The 14,044-nt window shown below is 41.8% G+C and overlaps 1 protein-coding gene across 4 annotated transcripts; it reads left to right on the top strand.

Moving 5' to 3' along the window:
* Positions 1-636: 636 nt before the first annotated feature.
* Positions 637-12,625, top strand: LOC139817599 (uncharacterized). 4 transcript variants are annotated; one of them, XM_071785830.1, is made up of 5 exons: positions 637-1,129; positions 1,713-2,065; positions 2,887-3,263; positions 3,387-3,659; positions 8,969-12,625. In XM_071785830.1, exons 2-5 carry the CDS (start codon positions 1,870-1,872, stop codon positions 9,530-9,532), a joined length of 1,410 nt encoding a protein of 469 aa, XP_071641931.1. In that variant the 5' UTR covers positions 637-1,129; positions 1,713-1,869; the 3' UTR covers positions 9,533-12,625. The 4 variants fall into 4 exon arrangements, with proteins under 4 accessions (XP_071641931.1, XP_071641930.1, XP_071641929.1 ...); XM_071785829.1 differs by having other exon boundaries at positions 637-1,578; XM_071785828.1 differs by having other exon boundaries at positions 637-2,065.
* The last annotated feature ends 1,419 nt before the right edge of the window (positions 12,626-14,044 follow it).

Here is a 14,044-nt window from a genome sequence, read left to right as displayed (position 1 = left end):
TTTGTGATGGAGCGAGAGAACGGTTTTACACCAACTAAAAGAAACCTTGCGTTTCCAAAAATAATGTATACATGTTAATTTTATTAGATATTAATATATTAATAGAATGTAGAGTTTTGTGAAACGTCAAAGCGAGACACGAGCAAGCATGATGTGGATCTATAAAAATGAAAAGTTACTGTATAGTTATATTCAATCGGCACTATAACACCTGTACGTATATATAGATAGTATAAGTTATTATTAAAAATAACTCTGTGAAAAGGAAAGGAATTTGTACATATAAATTGAAGGACGCGGAACCTAATTTAGCCCTTTTTGGATCTCCCAGTTTCTCCCAATTTTTTCAAGTTAATCTGTTAAACTTTGTTCTCGCTTCTCGAGAACAAAGTTGTTTGTTTTACACACACACACACACACACACACACACACACACACATATATATATATATATATATATATATATATATATATATATATATATTATTTTACATTTACAAACTTCTTTGAATCGTCATCCTCCCTTCCTTCCGAATTGTGGATCCCGTCATCCTCTCGATAACGGACCATCTTATGTATATGCGAAGCGCTACATATGCATATAAAATTGAAATATTTATTCTCGGGCGGCACGACGGAGAGGCCCATTCCTGAGTCCATTGCACCTACCCCTGACATTTCTGACTCGCCAAGACTCCGCCTTCTGGCATCGAAGAAGAGGGCAGAAGATTTGTGCACACACAGCATCCCATTGCTGTCCAGCGGCGAGCAGCGTGGGTGCCCGCGTAGGAGGATCCTCAGAGAAGCCCTCCTCTCTATCGCGTCCCTCCCTACGTCGCTCTCGTTCTATCCTTTTCCTTCGGGACGGTTCTCCAAGCTCACAAGCCCAACGCCCAAGTATAAGCCCAAGCCCAAGCCCGAGCCAAGAGACCAAGTCGAAGAGAAAGAGAGAGAGAAAGAGAGAGAGAGACCAAGTCGCGAGGCGAGGGAACGTTCTCTACTCGGAGAGAGAGAATGATGTCGCGATGATAAGCGGCGGGGTAGTCGCCTCGGGCAAGTTCTTTCCGATTCATCTCGGATTCGAGAAGCTCGCGGCTTTGAGCGTCCTTGTCAACGTCCGGACACGGAGGTGAGGACAAGTCCTGTTAACGGCCGAGCAAGCGGTCTTCGTCTCGACGATGCTGAGATTCGTCGGGCACTCGGTCGCGGGAATCGCGGGATCGGAACGCCGGTGTCGCGGCGCCCGCTGAAATCACGCTCGGATCTTCTTTCAATGGGGACTATGGAGAGCCGCGTGTCATGAGACGCTGAAGAAATCCGCTTGTTTCACACGCGCGTTACGTTACCGACGACGTCGGTTAATAACGAGACATCGCCGCGCGAGGAGGGAAACGAGAAACGAAAGGGGAGATTCTCCCGACGAAAGCCCGCTCTCGAAAGCGAAATTACGGACGAATGCGGATGCGGGGCGAACCATTGTCGCTCGTCACCCACCCGCGATTATTAGATTATTACGATCGCAATTATTCCAACAATGATTTTCAGTAAAGTGCGCGTCTTCTCGATCCAAGAGACATTGTACGTGTATACCTTCGATCTTCGAGTGGGAATCGATTTTGATACCCCAAGAATACCACGACGATGAAAATAATTCGCGAGTGTCGTTTCTCGTTGTTTTAAATTAAATTTTGCGTTACTTTGGAATGTTGAAGATGCCGAGGAATCGTGCGCACGTGTGCCACGGGGCGCACCAAGTTGAAGTAAATTTCGCGATATGGATTACGGAGTCATGCGGATAATTCATATCTTCTGTCACGGTAATCAATACGATACCGTCAATTGATATCGATATCGCCGATTTAATTGACGATGCACGCGCAACACGAGCAACGACGCGAAATCGCCGTCGATTGCTGCTACCAGCAATGGTCAGCGCATCATTATCATCATCACCATCACCATCATCATCAACAGCAGCAGCAGCAGCAACATCATCATCAGCAACATCAGCAGCACCAGCACCAGCATTTGCCCGTTGTACCGTCGCCGATGCAACAAATGGAAGGTGAACGATACGTTCTGGTTCTTGTGTTTTTTTTCTTTCTTAGAGGTGCATGAAACTTTTCGAAAACGCACATTGATATTTCGACTTATTGGTAAACAATTACGCCATTATAATATTCATACACGGAATATTTATCACGATGGTCAAAACGGCGGCTAAAGACACGTTAGTAGCGACTGCTTCTCTTTGGCCTCTTTTAGTTTGTAGCTTTTTCGTTGCATTCTACTTATACACATGTAGTATTCGTCAGTTCTTTTCTCTTTTTCGAGCTTATCTCTTGCTTCTTCTTTTTCGGAAAAAAGAAAACGTTACGTCGAGATCGATTTCTTTCCGCGATACGTCATTGATCATTCGGCTATTTCCAAATTGCAAGTTTCTGACTTGAAAGTTAACGAAAGTTGGCACGTGTCACGTGTGCGAAACACCTGCGAATTGTTAAGTAAAAAATAAGGTGAACATATTGTGAGCAGAAGCCGATTTAGCCGACTAACTTGAGAGATTTTTTAGATATTGCCCTGTGCCGAGTAGAGTACATATAAAAGCGTAGCGTATTTTTGATCTATATTAGTCTATATTAGTCTGTTTATATACTAATGTGCTGTGCAGCTGAATTTTTTTGCAATTTTCTCGTAAAGCGATGACGTTGATATCGCTAACCATGCAAGTATATAATACAGGGGCATTCTATATCTAAGTGTGCCTATACAAAAGTCCTTCTTTTCGCGTATTTAACCGAGGGATGAGCGTCGCATTGTCACCGCACGATACGACGCACATCCCTCGGTTGAATCGTTCTCAGTCCTCCATCAACGCCTTTCCAGCTTGTTTGCAAAGCGCCGGAAGAGTAAAGAGATCTCGCAGTCCCAATCATCCGATAAAGGCCGTTTTGCCGATTCACTCGACGACGTCGAATTCGGCGAATCCGATATCCCCCAGCTCTGCCACGGTGGAATCGCGCAACGACAGCAACAACAACAATAGTCATCACGATGACCATCATCCGAGCGAGAACGGCGGCCGCGGCGGGTCCTCCGGTGAGGACGCGAGCGTGGGCGCGGACGCGAAACGGCCGCTCCATCCGGCGCTGCTCGGCGCCGGCGTCGCTCTGGAAGCGAAGCCGCTCTGGGAGGAGTTTCATCAGCTGGGCACCGAGATGATCGTTACGAAAGCCGGACGACGAATGTTCCCCACGTTTCAGGTGAGGATTATATTCGCGATACTCGACAAATTCGCGCCAGGAATGAAAAACGAAAACGTCATTTCGTTTTCGTTCGCCGAAGCGCGATGACATATACCTATGTACGTTACCTACGCTATACAGGATGGTTTTGGTGATCGGCAGTGTCGACTGTTCGGCTTGGACCCGAACACGGAGTATCTGATGGTGATGGATTTCATTCCGTGCGATGACAAGAGGTATCGATACGCTTTCCACAGCAGTGCCTGGGTCGTGGCGGGTCGCGCCGATCCCGTCTCACCCCCTAGGATCCACGTGCATCCTGACAGTCCTGCGAGTGGTGCTCATTGGATGAAGCAGCCAATTTCCTTCGACAAGTTGAAATTGACCAACAATCAGCTTGACGACAACGGACACGTGAGTTGACATTTTCGCCACCTATTCGTGTAATAACACCTGTCTCCCTTGCAGTAACAATATCCCACGCTACGCGAGCGGTACTTAGATACGCTTATGTTTCTTTATAATTCGTGTAACACAGCACCGTATATTCTCCTCCAGCTCAATTAAACTATCTTCTATTTTCTATCGGATTTTATTTGACAAAATCCACCAACTAATTAAACAAATAATTTGGAAAATATCAAGTCCTTTTCTCTTCACAACGTCGAGCATCGATAATCGATTCCTGAATCGGAAATAAAAGTTGAAAATGAAGATAAGTACATTTGTGGCAGTCTGGCAGTTTGGCAAAACAAAAGATTAATCTTCGCCAGTATAATCTTACCGCGACTTGGTCTCGATGTATCCTCCTTGCTCGAATTTTTACACGATCGTCGCGTCGCGTCGCGTGTCGTAGTATCGTTGTTTCGTAAAGCGCATCTACATAATAAAGTAGGATGAAAGATGCGGAGGGGTTTCCACGTGTTTGTCGTTTACGCACGAGTTCGTCTTAATTGACCTGAGATACGAGCCTGTCGCTCACGAGAAATTACGCGACGGAGAGAAGCGACGCGACGCGACGCAGTATTTTCACGAAGATTATTCACTATTTAGAAACTTTAAAAGATGCCGCCTGTAGATTAACGTCATCATGTATCTTACAGAGATTTCTTTCCTTTCTCACCGAGGTACACTCGTCGCGTGTCGGTTGTCTTAAAATAATTAGCAGTATAGTCGAATAATTGAAACTGATGGTTGCTAAAGATGATTTGAAACGTTATATTATGTTCTAGTAAAAATATAAAAGAAATCAATAAAAAAATGTTGCAAGTATATCCGTGAAAGCTCCTTTAAAGATTTACTTATCCTACATTAATTTTTATACGTATTTTATACATATTTTGTTTCCTTATACTAAACACAACGATATTAAACATTTGTATATAGGGTATGCGTCAAGCTTTTTCTATTTGATAGAAAAGTCCTCTCTCCTCTCTCTCTCTCTCTCTCTCTCTCATTATTGTGTCCGCTTCATCTTCAACCTCAAGCGCGACGAACACATCACTCCGTATCTTGTCAGATTGGGCTGGCTCAAGATCGATCTTAGTCATATTTGGTGGGAAGTTTGACCTTCTCTGTACTCAAGAAGGAAAAGCCACAAGCTATCTACAACAATTTTACTTTTAGGCATGAAAACATGCAGCGGAATACTAGATCTCCGACCGATGTCCTAAACCTTCCGCTCTGCCGTACTGGAATTTTTTAAGCGATATTTTTGTTTCTCCGTTGCCGAGCTGTGGAATTCTCTCCCTTCTGACATTCGCAACGCGACGTGTATCGGCTCTTTCAAGGCGAAACTATATACATTCCTGTTCTCATCTTTAGGTGCATGAGATTTTTGTCGGTAAACCTGAGCGTATCTTGAGATTATTGTGTAAACTATCTTTTGTTCTACGGCTTTTGTAATTCATTTTCAACTATGGTAATTTCTTTTCAGTTGTAAACGCTAAGTTACTGTGGCAACACGTCTCATTTTGTATCTGTATTTTCTTTACTTACTTTACTCTTATATCTTTCATTTGTAGTTACTTTTTATATATGAATGCACGAATGTGTCTTATATTTTATTTGACACTCTTTTTGTAATTTAGTTTCGACGCTTTAGGGGACGTAGTCCCAGAGCGTCTAATAAATGATGATTCTGATTCTGATTATATTTTATAATCTTTAAGTTTATGTTACAAGAGTTAACGCTTTCGTTACATCGCTAATGTAAAAGCTTGTCTCGAATTCAAGAGAATTAGAAAATAGTTTAAATTTCACGCTATTCGTATGGCTCGAAATATTCTGTCTGCGGCGTATTATTCTCGCCTTCCTGTCACCGCGGATAGACGCAAGAGTGTCGTGTGTGTAAAGTATAACGTAAACAGATGTAATGTAAACTGCGCATGATCTATAGGCCTGGGAAAGAGACCGTACTTAGTAACGAGCATGATACCGAGAAAGAATTAGCATCGGTCAGCGTATCTGCTTATTCTGACATCGTGTGACGTCGATGTCTTGATTCGGAATCGATTGCAAAATCTTTTTCAGGAGTGCAGCGCGTTTCGTTATCAACTTATTATTACGAGGTATAATAACGAAGCCTACTTATCACGAATATAAAGATTGAAATATGTATAAAATAAACGTTGCAATAAATAATTCCTGTTCCAATTACAGATAATGTTATCGAAATGGAAATCAAAGTATTAGAATGTACAAAGTATTAGAATACTTACAAATACTAGTATTAGAATCTAGTACAGCATTAATTTAGAAGAATTGATAAAAATATTAATCTCTTATTGTTAGCACAAAGATCTTTGTTTTTTTTTCTTATTAAAGAGTTGTTTATTTTTTGCTGACATTTGTAGGTAAATCTCTAATCGAGTATTCTTCTCTCGCTCCTTTATATCGAACCAAAGGGCCTGTTTCTATCGTCTCTATCTACTATATGTCAGATTACGTGCAATGTAAATCGTCAAGACTTTCAAGAACATCGAGTATCGCGAGTCTGTAGTCACGGGCTGACCGAATACCGATCAGTCCGATCGCCAATCACGAACATGATTGCGCTTCGACATGACCTTTTCGATCGCGTAATAGCAGCGATGGCGATGGTGATGGCGACGGGCGGTGTGCGCGTCATGCACCGTAGATGTGCAAAGTCTACGGAGCCGAAAATAATTTCTCGCGACCACGTTCGTGCCAAATTCATCAAGACGATCGCGAACATGATCGTGAAACAAACTCTGCGTCGCGATGTCGCGACATAGGTACCTACTTATACTTACCCCGCGTCAGATGGACGAAATAACGACGCGACGCGACGCAATGCAACGCGACATGCCGACATCGTAAGCTTAAGTAACCTGTATGCCGTAAGCACGCGTGACAATCGCAATTTAGGCAGGCAGGTTAGAAGGAGGTCAGGTGGACAAGCAACTCGCTTTCTTTCAAAATTCAAATCCGACGCGATATTTCCTGTCGCGAATATAGCGATAATGTTCACACGTTCGGTGACAAGAATCGCTAAACGAGATTTCCATACGATTGTATTCGACACAATATCGAGTTTTGTCAAATCTAACAGTACAGTATAATAGTGTATATATATATATATATATATATATATATATATATATATATGCACGTTTAATAAGATTAATTTTCTTGTTCGAATGTCTTTCTTTCATTTTTTTTCAAAAATGAATAGATTTGTACAAATTATGATAGCATAAAATTTACTCTCATGCTTATATTAGCGATATTCTTTACATTCTGTGTATTCAGACTCGAGTAATCTTTATCGTGTTTCAAATTTATGCAATCGCGTAAAGGCTGTAAAGGACGTGTATTCTCGAGGCGTGATTTATTATTTGACATTTGAAACATCCTCGGCTCAGAGACTCAAAGACTCGAGAGACTCACAGAGAAGGAGGAAAGTTCCGAGTCTCCGCTCTCGCGTTTCTCCCAAGAATGTATCGCTCTTCTTTCGCGGGAGAGGACCTCTGACCCGTGGCGAGAGGTCGTTCTTTTTCTCGCGCTATACACTACACACAGAGCAGTTTGTTCTTTTAATTGCGCACCGAAAAATCTGGCACCAGGCCGCGTAAAAAATCGTAAAAACTCGCTGTAGGCGGGTCAGGAATGCTCGCCCCGATACGCTCGTCCTTAATTGACGCATCTCGCATCTCGCTATCGCGAGATGTGTTTCCGGATATCTGGATATCGCTTTAACTTTCACTCCAGATTTCATCCTGGAGAAGTAGATGAGGAGATAAATATAGTATATAGGAATTAAATAAAGGTAGAATTTCAACTTTAGCATAATTATTTTGCCCGAGAAATAATTAAATGTCTCACAGAGATGATCGATGACCAAGTCACAAGCGCATATATGGCGTTCCTGAGAGACTCGTAGCACTGAGCAGCCAGAAGTCTCTTTATTTATTTAATAACTTCAAATTGATTTTATTCGAGCAAAACTTTCATTCCTATAATATCAATGCAAAAATGTTGAGATTTAAGTGTAAAAAATTGTGAGGAATATAAAAAACAGTAAATTTTTAACTAAATTTTAGCCGAGAAAAAGTGAGTTAGTTAGTTAGGTATTTCCGGATGAAAAAAAACGTAAGATGTAGTTGTAGAGGTAGAGTGCATGATCTGCAAGATGCACGAAGACTAGGAAGAGCGCGAGTCAATGTTCGATGCGTTGAAAGATAAATTATTGCGAGCATGACAAAACGTTAAAGAAAATTGTGAAATCCGTGAAAAGTTTGCTCGCGAGAAACGGTGTCCTAATTTTCGACGGCCACACACGGGGCCATGCTTTTCCTCTCGCATAGAATACGCTGTGCACGCGCGTGTTTCGGTATATACTAATACATATATGCCATGCTACTCACGAAGCATGTGCGCATATGCGCGTGAGTGCGCCAAGGAAAGGACGAGGGTGTCGGATTGCGGGCCGGGGGTTAGTTTTTATACTAATTAGTCACCGAGTCTCTCGTGGCTGTCAAACATTGCGACCGCCCCCCTGTGGCGCTCCTTCCTTCCATCGAATACGAGCTTCACGTGTCCCCAGATTCCCCAGTCCCCATTCCTCCTCTTCTTTTTCCCTTGTATCTCTTTTTTCTTTTTCTTTCTCGGTTAGTTCCTCGTACGAAGGCGACTTTACCAAATTGTGCTCATCGATCGAGCTGCGTAAAAGCGTTTGTCGTCTTACGTCCTACGTTTGTCACAAAGTCACAATATTTGTAACGCTAGGTCGCTTGTGGGTAGCTGGGTACCCACACCATCACAGTACCGTCACTCTTGTGTGTGGTCTGTATCTTTACGAAATTAAAAAAAAAAAAACAAGGAAACATGTTTTAATTTTACAGATTTTATAAATCTCGTTTGAGATAACTGGGAGAGGGAATTAAAATCAACCTTCTTCTTTTCTCTTCTTCCACTTTAAGTCAAATCGAATCCATTTATTAAAGTGGATGTCATAAAATTTTACCCCGCTTTACTATGGCTTTACTATTTAATCATTTAATGTTAATCGATCGAATTTGAATAACATCTCTACTTTCCTTTCAAAATTTGTAAGGAGGAAAAAAGATGATTATACAGATTCTCCGATCTTTAGGGTAGTCTAGGTACTCTGTGCCCTGTGCCCCGTTTTTCTCGCGTCATCAAGGCAAGGCATTCCGCAAAAAGCGCGTTTTACTTTGATCGTCCCTTTCGCGTTGCAGATTATTCTCAACTCGATGCACCGTTATCAGCCGCGCTGCCACGTGGTGGTCGCTCCCTCGCCGCCGGGCTCGGCGCCGGATCCTCGCACGGAGAACTTTAAGACGTTTTCCTTCCCGGAGACTAGGTTCACCGCGGTGACCGCGTACCAGAACCATCGGATAACGCAGCTGAAGATCGCCAGTAACCCGTTCGCCAAGGGCTTCCGGGATTGCGAGTCGGACGAGTGCGACAGCGTGGTGGCCGTCGGCGGAATCCCGCCGAATCCCGCCAAGAGGCCGGCCACGGGGCCCACGGGCCCCACGGGAACCGCGAGTGTTACGAGTGCCGCGAGTTCCGTTCTCCCGTCCGGTTACAACGCGATGTCGGCGGCGATGCAGATTCCAGGTGTATCCGCCACATCTCAGGAGCACCATCAGTTTTACGGTGCAACAGGCCCAGCAGGTAGCCATTGGACGCATTACCCGAGCCATCATGGCCAGTCATCGGCGCACGTCAATTCGGTCCACTATGCGACGCACCCGCAACATCCGCATTCGAGCGCGTCTCTCTATGGACCGCGATAGTCTGCGTTACACGTGTTATCCGCGTTCGTCTTTCATCTATCGCAAAACGAAATATCGAGATGGAGATGGAAAGAATGAAACGTTCGCACATCTCGATGCTTTTCAAACGACGGACCGCGAAATTTTTTCGTCGTGCGTGTGTGATCTCTCATCGACTACATTTTTGTTCCGGTCGATAAGATCTCGAAAGAGAGGAATGGAGTTTCGACGTATTTTTATATCAATCTTTACATCACGTTAAGCCTCACGTCTTACGCGAAAGATGAGAATGTATCCGCATCATTTATTTTCCGATCAAAAAGATCAGTTTGCCTAAAACTATTTCAATTGAAAAATTAAAATTTTTACGCGCATATCTATAGTTTCTATATTGTTAGGTGTATTTTTATGTGTAATGACGGTTTTCGATATAAGCTTATTCAACTGACAAAATGAGAGTTAGGTGTAGTAACTGATAAATCATTAGACGTATATAGTCTCGTTACTGTACCAAAGATTGTGCCAATATCTGACTTAATGAATCCGTGCCCAAGTTGAGTGCAATGAAACAGTTCTCTATTGCTCGTGACTCACATATTGTATTATATTATACATATATGGTGATATTAAGTAATAATAAGAAAGTAATAATTAGCTGCTGGCGATAAGCGCATACCATTGGTGATACTGACATACTTTTACAAAATGCTGACGTACCGTATATCCGCAGTACTAAAATTATAACAACAAAGACAACTACGAAACTTATATTATAATCGACAACGCATAACTTTTATTCGCGAGCCAACTTTAATATATATAGTTTCCACGTAATAAATTTTTGCGAGCGTTTTAATTATTGTAATTTACGCGTAAGAAACGAATCGACCGATCGATGTTACTGGCAAAGTTGCGGAAGATCGTGGGGGGAAGTAAGAAGAGAGAGTAAATGCCTTTTGTAGGAGCAAAGTGCGTCTATTTATACTGGGTGTCTCAAATGCCGAACGAGCCTAAAACGTTCTCGACCAGCCAAGACGGGAAAGTAAACGCGCCGTGACACTTGGTGAGAGTAACGTGGTTACTAAGTGCCTTAATAAATTATGCCACCCGCGGCCCGCGGGTATCGTACCATTGTGCCTTCAACTTTTTAAGAGTTCTCGTCATCATTGAGCGTACGATAGCCCTGGAGGGGCGTTTTATGACCAAACGAGGAATAAACGGTCGAATAACGCAAAACATGCACAATTTATTTCTCCTGAACAAATTTCTCTTTCCATCCCACTCTTCCTTTCCTAAAAAAAAACCGAATTAATGCATGGGCGAATCTTATCTCGATCGGAGAACCAATGTTTTCCTCGTTCTTTCTTCAATTCGTTTAAATCTTATAATTTTACTGACTACTTTTGTCAGTCATTTAACACGATTTTATGCAATTTCGTAAAAATGTATCTCTTTTATTTTTTTTTTTAATTAAATATTTACAATAGTAAAAATATATTAATATTAATAATAAAAATGTGCGCAAACAAGGTGCTCGATATATTATAACCATATTATAACAAAGATTTTGTAGAGTATTAGTTGTCGCCTATCAGTTGACGCATGACAGTATCGTGTGCACCAACCGATTAAAGCTAATAAGTTATTAAAGCTATTAGTAATTAAAGCCAGCAACGATTTATCGACGATCATGCGAGCCATGCCACGGTTTGAGATCGCGATTGTTGGAAATGACAAGCGAGATGGAAAGGAACTCGAGCGTCTAAACGTCCAAGTTCTAAAGTCTCCGTGGACGGTGGAACGATGGAAGACGGACGACGAGGCGCGCCGCGCGCCGACTCGACGTTCGCCGTGATTGATGACTGCGCGAGGAACAACGCTGTGTAAACATATTACAAGCGTATGCTTAATGATCGTCGGTGGCTACATTCTCCCGGTCTAGCTAAACGTTTTGCACTCGTCCGGCATTTTCAAAAATGCCCTCGCCCCTAACTAAAGGAGGAAAATAGTGAAGCGAGACGTAGGCTCGCTTGCTCCGGATATATGCTCCGAGATATTTCCATTACTTAGGCCACTTGAGGCTTCGTACCTCTTCGGTAAGCGATATCCATCTCTCATCGAAAGTTAATTGCTCAATCTGTATGTATATCTATTATTCTTGTGTAAAGAATTAATAATTATACAAGTCGCAGAGTATGATTTTTTATCAAGAGGATGAATAAATAAAGAACGTGTGCTTATCTCGAAAAATTTATCTTTGCGTTCTAGTGCACTCGATACAACACGAAGAGTGTTAAAATGTAATCGACTTACAGTCGTGGATATGTATATATATATATATATATATATATATATATATATATATATATATATATATATATACGAGTATATATCGAGTGCACTAGAACGAAAGGCACGTAAACCATTTTCTTTTCTTTTCTTTTTGAGCAACGTTGGCGGTATATATATATATATATATATATATATATATATATATATATATAGCTGATTAGATTGTTCCGCGAAATCAAGTTATTAATTTAGTTGGCGCGAAATTTACTTTGTGAGGGCCTATTAACTTATTACGTGAAATGACTTTTGCGCTTTGCGCAGGCACATTACGAAAAAAGTCTAGCGTGTGCCACGACAAGGGGGGTCTCGTCGTGTACTTTTGACACGTTAACGCCAAGAGTGAGATATAAGGCTCCACTGCATGACTGCACTGGTTTCTCGACATCTCGACAGAGCGTCTCGGGCGTTTCGACAGAGAAGCTGCGCTTATCGACGGCGCGTGACGGCGCCGGCAGTAAAAAGACGCCTCCCTTCTCCTCCATATTCTTTCATCTTCGCCGTAGGTGTTGCGGCTAACCGGAGTTAATCCTCGAGAGGTCAACCGACCCTACGCCACCGTCAGTGACACCCCCCTTGCGAGAGTTGCGAATCAAAGGCGACGCGGTCCCTTGAGTCCCTTCCCCCCTGATTAACGTCGAGAAATAAAGGAGAACGTCACGCGAAAAGTTTTTACCGCCAACGTTGCTCAAAAAGAAAAGAAAAGAAAAGAAAAGAAAAGAAAAGAAAAGAAAAGAAAAGAAAAGAAAAGAAAAGAAAAGAAAATGGTTTACGTGCCTTTCGTTAAAAGCAACACGCGTCAGTCCGTTAATTACACCGATTACACGTTATATAATATAAAAAATAAATTAATCGCGAAAATAATGAAAATATGTAATTAAGACTGTTTATATATAATTAGTCGGAATTACTTGTGAAATTAATCGCGATGTCAGGTGTTAAAATTAATTAGAATTAATTATCAGGTTATCAATTAATTGGAAAGTTAAGTTTGGTGAAATTAACTAAAGTGTCATTTATTGTAACTAGAATTATTTTGAAATTATAAAATATTATAAGGCAATATTTTTCTAACAATTGTATGAAGGGTAAGCGTCGGCAAATACATGTATTTGCTGATAACATTCTCTAGTCATATTTTTACTAGCTTCCTAATAAAGTTAAAGATATGTGTGCGTGTGTGTGGTGATGGGAAGGGGGTGCCGGGTGCAGATTTTCCATTTGCCGAGCTCCTTTTACGCGTACACTTATTAGCCCTTACAAAACCTCTTTATCGCGGAGGCGTAACCGCGGTGACTTTCAAGGAAACGTCTGGAATCTCTCATCCTCCCGTCACGTCCGAGTATCTTTCTAGCCAACCTAAATTCTGACCCTGTTCTCAATCGCTGAATCAACGCTCACGCTGCTGTTATACTGCTACTCCGCGCGGCATACCACTATAATATTATATATAGTGAAAAGTACCCTACATACAGCTTCGTTACGCATTAACGGGCAATTCCGTGTTCGGATTATTCGGAATCGGATTGGAAGAGCATTAGACATGTATATCACACTATCTTTCTCATTTAAATTTCTAAAAAAAGACCTATACCTACTTGTCTCTCTTCTCGTATCTTTTCTTTGCCGCTATTTAGGGTATAGGGAACGTTGAAAGACGCTATGCTCACACAAGCGCACAAACAAAAATTTATATTTTGCGATCATCGCATTCATCATTGCATTAATATGCTTGAGATAAGAGAAAGATATATTTTATTTGTGCGTGCGCAATAAAATTATTCTTTAAGTTTGGCAAATATATAAGCATATCAATCTCAAAGTTAAATTATACATATATATCACTACGTTATGTTGGCGAAAGAATACATAACGAAAGGACGAACTTGTGTGAATCTTCCAGATGTTACCAACATAATCGTTCTACGACTCATTGTCAAGATAAATTCGCGAGATGAATATTTGATTCCAAAAATTCTAAAAAAAAAATAGATCCTTTATCGCTATCTCATTTATCGATACCGAATGGAATGCCGAACGGATATAACGAATATAACGAGAAGCGATGGTCGATGGAACACGAGGCGCGAAGGAGCTTAATAAATCTCTCTAATTTTCCGGCGGTGGCTCGTTGGTCGTGGATCAAAGACCGACAAATGAATCGCTCGGTAGATGGAGAGGAAA

The sequence above is a fragment of the Temnothorax longispinosus genome, chromosome 8 (genome assembly GCF_030848805.1).
Source record: "Temnothorax longispinosus isolate EJ_2023e chromosome 8, Tlon_JGU_v1, whole genome shotgun sequence".
In the NCBI taxonomy this organism is placed as follows: Eukaryota; Metazoa; Arthropoda; class Insecta; order Hymenoptera; family Formicidae; genus Temnothorax; species Temnothorax longispinosus.
This window is presented reverse-complemented; position numbering and strand designations above follow the sequence as displayed.

Excerpts from the sequence above, each read along its gene's own strand:
- LOC139817599 (XM_071785830.1), top strand. The coding sequence starts at position 1,870 with ATGCACGCGCAACACGAGCAACGACGCGAAATCGCCGTCGATTGCTGC. Across the intron at positions 3,264-3,386 it reads GAATGTTCCCCACGTTTCAG|GATGGTTTTGGTGATCGGCA; the intron begins GTGAGGATTATA and ends TACGCTATACAG. Across the intron at positions 3,660-8,968 it reads AGCTTGACGACAACGGACAC|ATTATTCTCAACTCGATGCA; the intron begins GTGAGTTGACAT and ends TTCGCGTTGCAG.